The 12407-nt window shown below is 33.6% G+C and overlaps 1 protein-coding gene across 1 annotated transcript; it reads left to right on the plus strand.

Annotated features, from left to right (window-relative positions):
• Positions 1 to 1896: 1896 nt before the first annotated feature.
• LOC117105736 (aspartate aminotransferase, cytoplasmic-like) lies at positions 1897 to 12153 on the plus strand. Its single transcript, XM_033246996.1, has 9 exons — positions 1897 to 2126; positions 3288 to 3469; positions 4296 to 4404; positions 6727 to 6839; positions 7266 to 7370; positions 7994 to 8144; positions 8770 to 8935; positions 9865 to 10007; positions 10623 to 12153. The coding sequence occupies exons 1-9, from the start codon at positions 2012 to 2014 to the stop codon at positions 10775 to 10777; spliced, it is 1239 nt and encodes a 412-aa protein (XP_033102887.1). The 5' UTR covers positions 1897 to 2011; the 3' UTR covers positions 10778 to 12153.
• The last annotated feature ends 254 nt before the right edge of the window (positions 12154 to 12407 follow it).

A 12407-nucleotide genomic window follows, 5' to 3' on the forward strand; every position in this document is an offset into this window, starting at 1 on the left:
CTATTATACTGTGTATGATGATGGTGATCAGGCAAAGAGATTTCAAGAAAAAGACAAAAACACCGTGGTGTCCCTGTGCATTTTAGCATACGTATTTGTGACATACATTGATACAAACCGTCACTGACAACGCCGGGGACGGCAATTCGATTTTGAGATTAATTTTCCGAATAAAATTATACTAAATAACTTCTAATGACGAACTATCGTCCTCAGTTGTTTTTGTTGGTCATTCAAATGTCATTTTATCTATTTTTTCGGTGATATTACCGGTACCATTCTCAATAAGCTATAAAACACCCACATAACAACGTCACGTTAGATCGATCAGTGGGGACGCCGTGGTGACGCCGGTTGGGTTAATTTTCGTCGGAAGGTATCAAGATGATAAACAGTTTCATTGGACTAAATTCTTGCTTATGTTAACCACCTGCTTACGTACCTAAGATTATACTGACACTGGTTTCAAATGAAATAACTGACAACTTTGGTTTGTATAAATGTTTTAATTAACCGAGTTGGTTATGGGCCGAGTCGGTTAAGGGCCGAGTTGACAAGGGCCTAGTTGGTTCATCGGCCGATTTTTTGGTGAAGGGCCGAGTCTTTATGGTCCGAGTCGGTTAAAGGGCCGAGTTACTTGAAGCCAGTTGGTATCGGTATAGTCTGTGAACAAAATTTATTACACTGGTGGGTTCATAATTCTAAGAACAACATGAATTTTAAATTACCGATGAACGCCCCGCTTTGAATAAACGCCCACTCCAATAAACGCCCCCTTCTAGAGCCCCATTTGGAATCTCTTGAATAACTCCCCTAGGGCGTTTATTTTTTTTCTTCGAATCCTCTGTGCCAACCCTCCAAATGACTGTAAGCAAATCTAATGGAATAAAGGTTGGAGTCAATAGCATGAAATACAAAAGAAATAAGTACAATAGCACCTACGAAATTTATTGAGACATGTTTTCGCTAGTGTTCGCTAGCTCATCAGGTGAACCAAAGGGGAAGAGCGCCAGCGAAGTTGGGGGGAGGGAGGAATCCCCCGTCGGGGAGAGCTCCCCCACCCCAGTCGGGGAGAAAAAGCACTATTCGTCGGGGAGAAAAAAAAATGTATTTGCTACATATTAGTAGACTGTGTTCAAAGTCGATTAAATAAGCCTTTGAAACCCTTAAATTGTCAACATTGTCGGGGCTCACCCCCTGGATCACTTTCGAAACCTTTCAATCGAAGCTCAACCACGCCTACTTTGCTTTCCTCGGGGGAAATCTGACCCATCGTAGAGGGCATCGCCCCCCCCGTCGGGGACCTGCCCCCCCCCCCCCGTCGGGCAAATCCTGGCGCCACCCCTGGGCAAATCTTGGCGCCACCCCTGAGGTGAACAGTGAAATCTGGATCATTTCTCTCAACAGGCATTTTACTAATGTATTAAATAGGGTATTTTAGTTACCGTACTGAAATATCTAAAATCGATTTCCAGTATAATTGATAAAATTGTATGATTGACTGTCCTTTAAATAACTTGTTCACACTTATGTCACGTGCTATATTTTATCTGGCAGATCGAATTTTAATTAAAATTAATTTCTTTATTTATTAAAAAATATTTATGCATGATTGAAGCATACAGCAGAAACAGGATAGCTTTTTACAATGGGTCTGCTATAAAACAGGAAAAAAATCAAATATTTCAAACCCGAAAGAAAAAGAAATCAATCAGTCATATTTAACAAATATCATAATCAACATTTTCATCATCCGATCATCATTATCAACTTCATCAGTGTTATCCTACAAAAAATATCAACCGTCATCATAATGATTTACTAAAATCTATCGAGCGCTCTCCTTTGAGCTTTGAGCAACAGTCAAACGAGAGAGCGTCACCTAGAGTTGAGTGATATTCATCGGTAGGCGGTTGGTTGGTTGGATCAAAGATCGTATAGCGCCGCTAGGTACTCTGGATAGGGAGCAAGAAAAGTGTTCGAAAATTGTAAACTTCAGGCAATTATAACCATGTCAAAGTCATTTTTCTCACATGTTCAACCGGCTACACCGGTTGCAGTGTTTCAGTTAACTGCTGATTACAAAGCTGACAAAAGCCCAGTGAAAGTAAATCTTGGTGTTGGAGGTAGGCCTTACCTTTTTTTTTATGTCGTTCCCCCTAGCTAGTTAGCACACAACCAAGAGCCACCCACTGTCATCGTCAGCCTAGCCTTTCCCAGGCCTGCCATCTTTGCTGTCACCACCAGCCACCATTTTACTCACTCAGTAGTAGTAGTAGAAGATATGGTGGTATGTAGAGAGTAGGCCTAGGCCTATTTTTTTATGCCCAGCCAGATCCCTGTTCGCCAATATTTGTCGAAGTTGTGAAAATTCCGGGAAAGGGGATTCATTAAAAGCAGGGTGTCAATTAACATGGTATTTTTGCTATATGTTGTAATGTTTGTGAGGGGATCTGTATCGTCATCAACAAAAAATTGTTGTCAATCATGTAATTTTGCTCAAATCAAATTTGGCACACCAAATATCCAGACTATATAGTAAATAAGGCCTGCGCGGGGAATATATCCTCCGCTCAAAAATTTGGCCTAAAAATCCATCTGCGCATTTTGGAATATAAGGGCCGATTTTCACACATATTTTGTCGAAAATCGATCTTTGAACAAAATCTTTTCTATATAACCAATGCAATTATGCAGCAATTACAATTCCACACACCCATTTTCCTAGCGATTTTTTGCGCAAATTTGAGCTATGTTTTTAGTCCTTAGCGCAATTTAAAAACTTTACAAATTACAGCATGTCCAAAAATAATAGCTCCTAATCTGTTAACCGTAATTCATTGATATGTACTATAATAATGATAATAATAATAATTGTAATTAAATGATGATGATAAATAATAATTTGCAATTTGTATACCGCCTCCCGTAAATATTAATTAATAAATATTAATAGTATAATAATAGTAGTTTAATAAATAGTAGGTAGTGAGAATAGTATAATAATAATAATAATAATAATAATAATAATAATAATAATAATAATAATAATAATAATAATAATAAATAAAACTGTATTTATAGCACCTTATGGATTGCAGATTCCACAAGGCACTTTGCTGTACATTAAGTCTCAAACTATGGTGAAAAAACTAACAAAAAATAGATAGTGATATTATTATGTTGGATAAATAAATGCATAGCAGTAAAGATGATAATGAATTTAAATATATACTCTATTATTACCATTATTTTGATGTGATAATATTTGACTGTGTTGTATATAGCATATAGAACTGACGATGGTGTTCCATGGGTTCTACCAGCAGTCAGGCAAGTTGAAGAGCAGATGGCAGCTGACAGGTCCCTGGACCATGAGTACTTGCCGATCGCCGGCCTGCAAGAGTTCTCCACTGCAGCTGTTAAGGTGATCCTTGGCGATGACAATCCAGCTATTCTACAGAATCGGGTCAGTGACTACACACAGATAACCGCACTCTAACAATATAAATTATATTCCATAGTGTATTTAAAACAATTTCAAGGCAATGCAACCACAAATATATACATGTTTTTTTCAAAAGGACCGAAGACCAGCCAATTTAGATGATGATGATGGGACTGATAAAAAATAAAGACATTGTATTACTCCCTAAAATCTTGAAGATCTAGGGTTAGCTTTTTTCGCAATTTTTGTTTCCACTATGAAGGAGCAAATTTTTTTTTAAAGCTTTTTTAGCCTTGTGGTTACCAGTATGTCATTAATGGCAAGTTGAATAACCGAGCAGTTGTGGCAGAGGTGCCGCAACCTACAGCTTTAATATCGGCGCTGGTTCGAACGACGCGCTCGCCTATGGTTCTGGAGGTGGAACAATGCTTCTCATATAAGAACTATAAATTAGTGTACACAATTGCCTCATGTGCACTTTAAAGTATCCAGTACATCCTTCGAGATAAGTAGGGGGTTACCCCGGTGTACTGGTCCATACGGCCCCTGTTGTCTTGTAATGGGATTGCCACTTTGAAGAGTGATTTAGTTCACTGTATATCCTTGGCCCTAGTGCCTAACACTAAATAAATAAAAATGATGATGATTAGGATAAAAACAAGCACGATGACAATGGTGGCGGGGTTGTGCTGGTATTGAAGATGGTGATGATAATGATGACAGTGACTGCAGTATGATGAATACGATACTAGTGATGGCAATAAAGTCATTTTTCGTATGAATATCTATGTATGGTATGCTATATGATATAATAACAACATACTTTGTTGTATTGCTTTCCTAATAGACCATGGGATTCCAAGCTCTGAGTGGCACCGGTGCAATTCGTCTTGGTGCTGACTTTCTTTCAAGACATCTTCATAGCACTTTGGTTTACGTTCCTGTCCCAACATGGGGTAAGTTTTTCACTCTCAAAGTCGTTTTTATTTCTCAATCAATCATAAAAATACATTGATTTTTGTTATTATCATTTTGTTAAATATTTATTATTTTTTAAGTACCTGGGGAGACTTTGGATGGGCTCTATACTGAGAACACCTATAGTATGTTTAACAACAATTAGTTGGTTTAAATTATGCAATCTGACTGAGATATATTGTAAATGTTAATAATATTAATAATAGTGTAATTTTATATTAGCGCACATATCCATCTAATGTAAGATGCTCAAGGCGCTTGATATGTGGACTAGGACATAGTCATTGTCAGCTCTATATTGTGTGGTTCCACTGAACTTTCTGTATTTTAATAATATTAATAATAATTATTCAAAAAAAATTTCTTTAAAGCGCTAAATCTATATTTATTAAAGGTGCTGGGTGGGAAAATGAAAGCATATTCAGTATCATTCCTGAAATATATATTTTTCCGTATTGCTTTCCAAGGAAAGTAATAGAGTTGAATTTACAAAGAGATTGATACCACTATACAATCTTATCCACCAAGTTAATGTTGTAGGCTCAGAAATTTGTTCACATTTAAATTTTTTCTCATAAGGGCACATAGAAAAAATTATTAGATTATTACTTTTTTTTTTTTTTTTTTAAATTGATGAGGGAGGGTGGGTTTTTTTTTTGTTTTTTTTTTTATCGGAACAATAAATTATTTCGCTTTTGTTTTTTTATTGATGAGGGAGGGACTGTTTATATTTGGTCTGTAATAGTAAATATTGTATAAAAACTGGTTTAATTTTATAGTTATTTAAAGAAAATGCATTTGAAGTCACAAAATTGCATGTTATTTTTATGTTGTTGAAATAATTGATGCGGCAAAAACAAATTTTTTTATTCCCGCATCCTGAATTTTTGATGCGGGTGGGAGTGATAATCTAATAAATTTTTCTATTTGCCCTAAATGTGTTCATATTCAGATTATAATCAGTTCCATCATCTTGTTGACCCAAGAGTATAGCCACTGTAAACAGTTGTAGCCTTCATGCAGTCTCTTATGTACAATGCTTCTTTTCTGAAGGTGCCCTGTAAATTTCAATCTATTCTGCTGCTAGTTCTAATACTAGAATTGTTATTCCCTTGTTGTTTTAAGTTTGTCGTATAATCACTGAGTCCCATATTAAATTCCAATCCTGAAAATTACCAGAATTTATTCTGAGAAAATTAATATTACTCACAATTTATTAGCTTAAATTAGAAGGTCTAGAATTACCAACTACAGTGTAAATAGTTATTGATTTTTAGAATGCTGGTAATTAACAGAAAGGTGTGTTTCAATTTAAGTTGATGCCAGGACTTGTCGATAAACGTAATCATACTTAAGTACAATAATCGATTTAGTAATTATTGGAAAGTATTCATGTAGTGATTACTTAAATTAGCACTTGGCTAATACTCTTATTATTAATTTATTAATTTACCAAGACTCGATTAGAGACACTAGCAAAAATAAATCATGAAAGTTGTGTGGCAAATTTTCTCGTCTTTCTCAGGGTACCAGCACTTCCTTTCCAACCAGCCATAGTATTATTTTTCTGAAACATTTTCTGAAAGTAATTTAACTGAACAATTTTGAAACCTTGTTGAAAAGAATACATTGGTTTTCTTCTATAGTACAATGTCTACTTCTCTTAAAATATTATGCAAGTAGAGATACCGTGTAATAATTTACAACCCAAATGTCACTTGGAAATTATTTAAAGTAAAACAACTCACTTGCTTATATTATTATCATCTAGCATTTTACTGTCTTCATTATATCATTTTTGACATATAATTGATTCTCGTTGCATATTATGCATGAGGGGAGACTTTTTTTAATTCCTTCTGTGGCGAACCCACCGATTGGAAATATTGATGATTTTGTATAAAAATAAAATTTTATTTTTGGACAATTAGCGCACACGCCATGAAAAAAAAATAGAAGTTTTTCTTTATATTTCTTCTTAAGTATATCAATTTGAAGCATTTAACCATCCTATTTTACATTCACCAATAAAAAAGATTTTTATTTTCTCCTCCGCTTTGATGTTTTTGGCAAAACTATTTGCTAAATAAGAAAACAAAATTTAATTTTTATTTTTATTCCGCCCTCCTCCGATGATCTTTAAAAAAAGTATGTGAAAGAAAGAATAAAAAAGTCTTGCTTAAACAAGGGAAATAAAGCCCTGTGTGGCTATTTGTCTTATGTGCTATATGAAGTATAGCATAAAAATAATATGCAAAATACATCTGTTTCTATTTTATTCTCTATACCTGTTTTCGCAGCCAATCACTACGGCATCTTCCAAAATGCCCATTTCAAGGAAGTGCGGACTTACAGGTACTGGAAGAAGGAGACTAGAGCTTTGGATTTTGAAGGCATGATGGAGGACATCCAGGTAAACAAATCTTTAATTTACAAATATAAAATAAAATACAAAGATAACTGAAATGCATTTGTGTAGCATAATAGTAAATCTGTGATCTCGAAGTAAACACCAGCATTGTTCTTGTCAACAGATCCTGTCAGTGATGACCATATGTCTTTTAAAGGGGACAGTAACAGTGTGAAAAATACATTGAAAATTTAAATACGGTAGTAACATTTTAAACCATTCAGAGTATCGTGGTATGTAAATAAATAAATTCATACATACTTTGAATGTGGAAATTTGTTCTAGTAGAAAGCTAGTTGTTCTTCGAGAATGTACATTTTTATGTATCATTTCAGTTGTAGTTATACCAAATTATAAAGACACATTATTTCAAAGATTTTATAGAGCACTTAATAGAGGTAACTTTTCTTTTGCTGTTTGGGTATTTAGGGTGCACCTGAGGGGGCAGTAGTTATATTACATGCTTGTGCACATAATCCAACTGGTGTGGACCTCACCAACGATCAGTGGAAGAAGATGGCAGAGATCATTCAGGTAAGTTTCAACTTATTTTCAATATCATATTTTTTTTTGTTATTGTCTTTATTTATTTTTTGTGTAAACATGTTTATACAGGATACAATTTCAAACAAGATGTAAAAATATTATTTCAGTTGAGAAGATACTTAATTTAAAAAATGATAAAAGCTTAATCTACAACATAGAATACATTTTAATTTTGTTAAAATACATCGACAAAGATCACAAGGTAAGGTAATACATATTTGTCTGCACACCATCATGATGTGCCCATATATAGTCAAGATGTGCCCATATATAGTCATAATGTGCCCATATAATAACAGTCATGATGTGCCCATACAAATAGAGCAAATTGCTAAATGGACATTCCACTAAGCCCCACCCCTTGGATATTGTTGCTGAGATAAGATGTGTGTTTGTGGGACAAGCATGCATTCTTAGCGATGCTCTGATTGGTCAGTTCTTAAGTTGATTGACACTCTGAATGGTCCATTTACATTAAGTCATGATCCAATTTTTTGTAGAAGTAATATATATATTTTTTTCTGTAATAAAATATTTAAAAAGATATACTATACATAAAATGCTGTTTTATATTATTTTAAGGCAATATATTTTATTTTTAAATTTTGCAGGAGCGGAAGTTGTTTCCTTTCTTTGATGCTGCATATATTGGCTTTGCTAGTGGTGATCTTGAGAGGGACAGCTGGGCCATACGTTACTTTGCTAGCAAGGGAATGGAATTATTCGCTGCACAGTCATTCTCTAAAAATTTTGGCTTGTACAGTATGTAGTTACTCTTTTTCATATTGTATTTATGTATTCATCTATACTACACTAACCATAACAATTTTGTTATAATTACATTATAACTATTAGGTCTCTTTATGATGGTTAGGCAATGGAGCTGTTTTTAGTGATTAGAAAATAACTCAATAGCATATGACAGGATTTTAACCTAGGACCCTGAGACTGGAAATAGAGGATCTTAACCAACAAGCCACAACACTGCTACAGTTTCTAGATATGTTGTAGATGTTTTCATTACTGCTATGATCTAATACTGGGCTGTGTATATAATTTTTTCTTTATATTATCAGTGGCAGATTTAAGGAAGACGAGCTGGCCTGGGCCCTCCATAAGTTTTTTAAAAATAAATATAAAATGGAAAAAAAGGGAAAATTTAAATCTGGGAGTGCCATTTCCGGCCATCTAGAGGTGCTGTAACCAAAAAATTTCAGCCCCAAAACATGGTGGGATAGTCTAGGTTCTTCATCTGGGAAATTCCATCCCTGAGCCCCTTGTTCTGAATTCCAGCATCCACCAATGATTATTTGTATTGTATAACAAAATGTTGACCCATCTCTTTGATACACCTCATTACCTTGATTTTTATTTACCATAATTTCAGACGAACGAGTTGGAAACCTGGCAGTTGTTGTGAATGATGCAGACTGTAAAAGTCGAATCAAGTCCCAATTGGAATTGATTGCCAGGCCCATGTGGTCTAATCCACCCAATCACGGAGCCAGAATTGTTGCCACTATATTGAATAACCCAACATTGAATCAACAATGGTAATTCCTGTTTCGAATACTTAACTAAATAGAATACTTCTGCCTTTTTTTAATTGTGTTATTTAGAAGTACATTATGCATTAACCCTGGCACCAACTGTGCGGTGTGGTGTACAAATTTGTTTGATAACTAAATAAATACAATTAAGCATAATTTGTACATTAAAATCAAATCCAGTTACCTGTATGTTTATATATACAACATATGTGTTCCTGTAAAATTATAATTATACTAAATCTGCACCATCACTGTAGGTGTATTAAATTAATATCATTCACTGTAATTTCGTAGAAATTCACGGTAATTTCATAGAAATTTTGTTTTCTTATTTAGCAAATAGTTTTGCAAAAAACATCCAGATGGAGGAGAAAATAAAAATAAAATTTTATTGGTGAATGTAAATAGTGTAGTAATGGGATGGTTAAATGCTTTAAATTTATATATTTAGGGAAAAATATACATATCTTATTTTGGGAGATTTTAAGGCAGCAGCAGGCGTAATAAAAATTTTAAAAAGCATTTTTTTTTTTTTGAAATTCTCATTTTTTCGAGGTGGTGGGTGCACTAATTGACCAAAAATAAATTTATTTTTATTCAAAATCTTTTTTATTTGCTGGCGGTAGGTTCGCGGAACAAGGTATGAAAAAAAATCTTGTCTAAGCCTCATAATGAAACGTATGTACAGTATCTTGAGTATATCTTTGTCTTGTGGTGGGATTGCCACTTAAAGAAGTCATTAAGTTTGCTGTATGACATATTACTTTGACATTGTGCATTGTGAATAAAGAAAAGGAAAAGAAAAAAGATAATATCCAGAAATTTATTAAGAAAATGTGTGATAGTGTCAACTTAGTCGTAGATCTAGGCCCCCCCCCCCCCAGAGAACCGCCTCTGCAACTATATGAGTAATTCTATGTTGTACGTTTCAGGAGAGAGCATATCAAGGAAATGTCCCAAAGAGTTCTCCAGATGAGAGAGTTGTTATACCAACGCTTGAAAGCCCTTGGAACACCAGGAACATGGAACCACATTGTCGATCAGATTGGAATGTTTAGTTTCACAGGTTTAGGACGTAAGTACTTTAGTTAGCTTCACTTTTCCTAAAAAAAATGAATTATCTTAATATTTTGAAAAAGCTTAAAATTAATTTATTAAAAAGCTCTTAAACCACTGTTTAAGTACTGTACTTTACTGTCCCTATGTTTTTGATAATTTTCTGTTTGCATCGATGATGACAACAGTTTTTTGTTTTTTTTATGACATTACAGTTGAGAGTGCTATAGATAATAAAATAATACAATATTTGTAAAGTGCTTTTTAACAGGGACTCGCAGCGAAATACAACAATGAAAAACAATGTGTCTCCATGAAGTGATTATTATCATTATTATTATTTTTTTAATGTTATTATGATTATTAAGTTGAGTTATTATTTTTATTATTCAGTTAAGATGAGATAACATTTATTTCATCATACATAGTAGATGAAATCTGTCTTCCTGTGTTGTAAAATTCACAAAAATAATAGAAAAATATTATTATTATTTTTATTATTATTTTATTATTTTTATTATTATTTTATTATTATTATTATTATTATTAAAGCTTATCTTATCTTATTATATTATTATTATTGTTATTATTATTATTATTACTATATAGCATGTATTATTTATTTTCGTTGTAGCTAAACAAGTTGAAAGTCTAAAAACAAAGCACCATGTGTACTGCATGAAGTCTGGTCGGATAAACATGTGTGCACTGACAACGAAGAATGTTGATTACGTCGCTCAGGCTATCCACGACGTTGTCACTAACATCCAGGAGGATCCAAGTCTTTAAGGATGTCGTAAAATTATAGCTTATATTGTTTATATTTTCATTATTGATATAGATTATATTCTTGATTAATTCTTATAGTCATTATCATCAACATATATGCGGCTATTATTGCTGTTTTAATTTTCTATTATATATACAACATTGTTGAGCTGCATAAGAAACTAAAAGAAAAGAATTTCTCAAGGATTCATAATTATGAATCATAGCAATTATCATTGCAAATGGCCAGATTTGTTAAAATACAAAACATAGCAAGTAACGTTCTGATGACATTAATGATGATTACGGTAATTATAATAATTACCGTATTATTCATTGTCATTTTCATCATCATCATCATCATTATTATCAACATTATTAACAAATTTTGCAATCTATTTTATTATTTTTAAAAAAATTTCAATTGAAATTATGTGGTGTCGTTTAAGACAACCACTCAAATATAGTATTATTATACTTCTTGGTTGAATGTTTGGTTATGATGTGCTGTGGAAGAATCAATATTAACTGTTTAAACATCTAATTGTTATATGCTGAAATATTTTTTTTTTTTTTGTTCAAAGCAAACTCTCTGCATGTAATCTAAATTTGTCTATTAACACTATTTAACCAGTTTCAAATAGGACATTTTAGATGATGATGTGAATTAATTTGTCTTGCTATTAGCCAAAAGCATAGACAAGGGAATCAGGTGACCTTTCTGGACTCTTAGTCAACTGACTACTTGGAAGAGGCCAGGAATGCTAGACTAGATTCCAGTCCCTAAATTTTGTCTTAATCAGTGAAAATGCTTAAAAATACATCGATTTTGGCACCAATGGCGTTCCATATTACTTATTTGCATGGCGTCCCATACTAGGGAAAGAACCAATAAATTAGAGACTTGAGGCAAAGTCTATAGGAACGCATGCACATCCCACAAAGATACATTCTGGGCGTCCTTCAAGTTAAATCATGCAAAAATATTTTATTGCCTTTGTAAGGCACCGTCTATATTTGCTAGGTGGTCATATAAATAGTTATATTATTTTATTTGTCAGAGCACTCAGAGAATCTCCTCTCGCTCTTTTAGTAAAAGATTATTTTAATCAAGGAGGTGTAGCAATATTTTATACCTCCTTTAACTGATAAATGAAGTATTCAATATCCTGTACGATTGTTTTCGCCTGCTGCAGAGTTGATATATAATCTAACCATGGAGGTATAAATTTTTATACCTCCATGATCTAACACGAATGTTTCAGTAATGGCCTTGAAAGTTTCTGATTTTGACCAATATGGCAATATAGCGCCCTCCATCAATATAACTATTGTATTCTGAGTTGTTGGTCGAGAGTCTTATTGATTAACTTGATTAAAAGTAGTTATTAATATTATTAATTTCACCAAAGATTCGTCAGATATGTGTTGTAGATATTTAGCATCGTGCTAAGCCTTGGCATTGTGTGGTAGGGTGGCCAGTTCCTTTTTACACAACACAAATATCAATGTGTTTAATACAAATGCCAACCAGTGGGATATCTAGGGGATACTCTCGGCAGGGGGTCCAAAAAATAGATAGAAACCTAATCATCAAGCTCCCCTAGGTTCACATTAGCCCCTCTCTCCCCTCCTCCATCGAGTCCCCAAT

Source organism: Anneissia japonica, unplaced genomic scaffold (assembly GCF_011630105.1).
Source record: "Anneissia japonica isolate Jap-2015-1 unplaced genomic scaffold, ASM1163010v1 scaffold287754_len4335492_cov202, whole genome shotgun sequence".
Taxonomy (NCBI): domain Eukaryota; kingdom Metazoa; phylum Echinodermata; class Crinoidea; order Comatulida; family Comatulidae; genus Anneissia; species Anneissia japonica.

Excerpts from the sequence above, each read along its gene's own strand:
- LOC117105736 (XM_033246996.1), top strand. The coding sequence starts at position 2,012 with ATGTCAAAGTCATTTTTCTCACATGTTCAACCGGCTACACCGGTTGCA. Across the intron at positions 8,936-9,864 it reads CCAACATTGAATCAACAATG|GAGAGAGCATATCAAGGAAA; the intron begins GTAATTCCTGTT and ends TGTACGTTTCAG. Across the intron at positions 10,008-10,622 it reads TAGTTTCACAGGTTTAGGAC|CTAAACAAGTTGAAAGTCTA; the intron begins GTAAGTACTTTA and ends TTTTCGTTGTAG.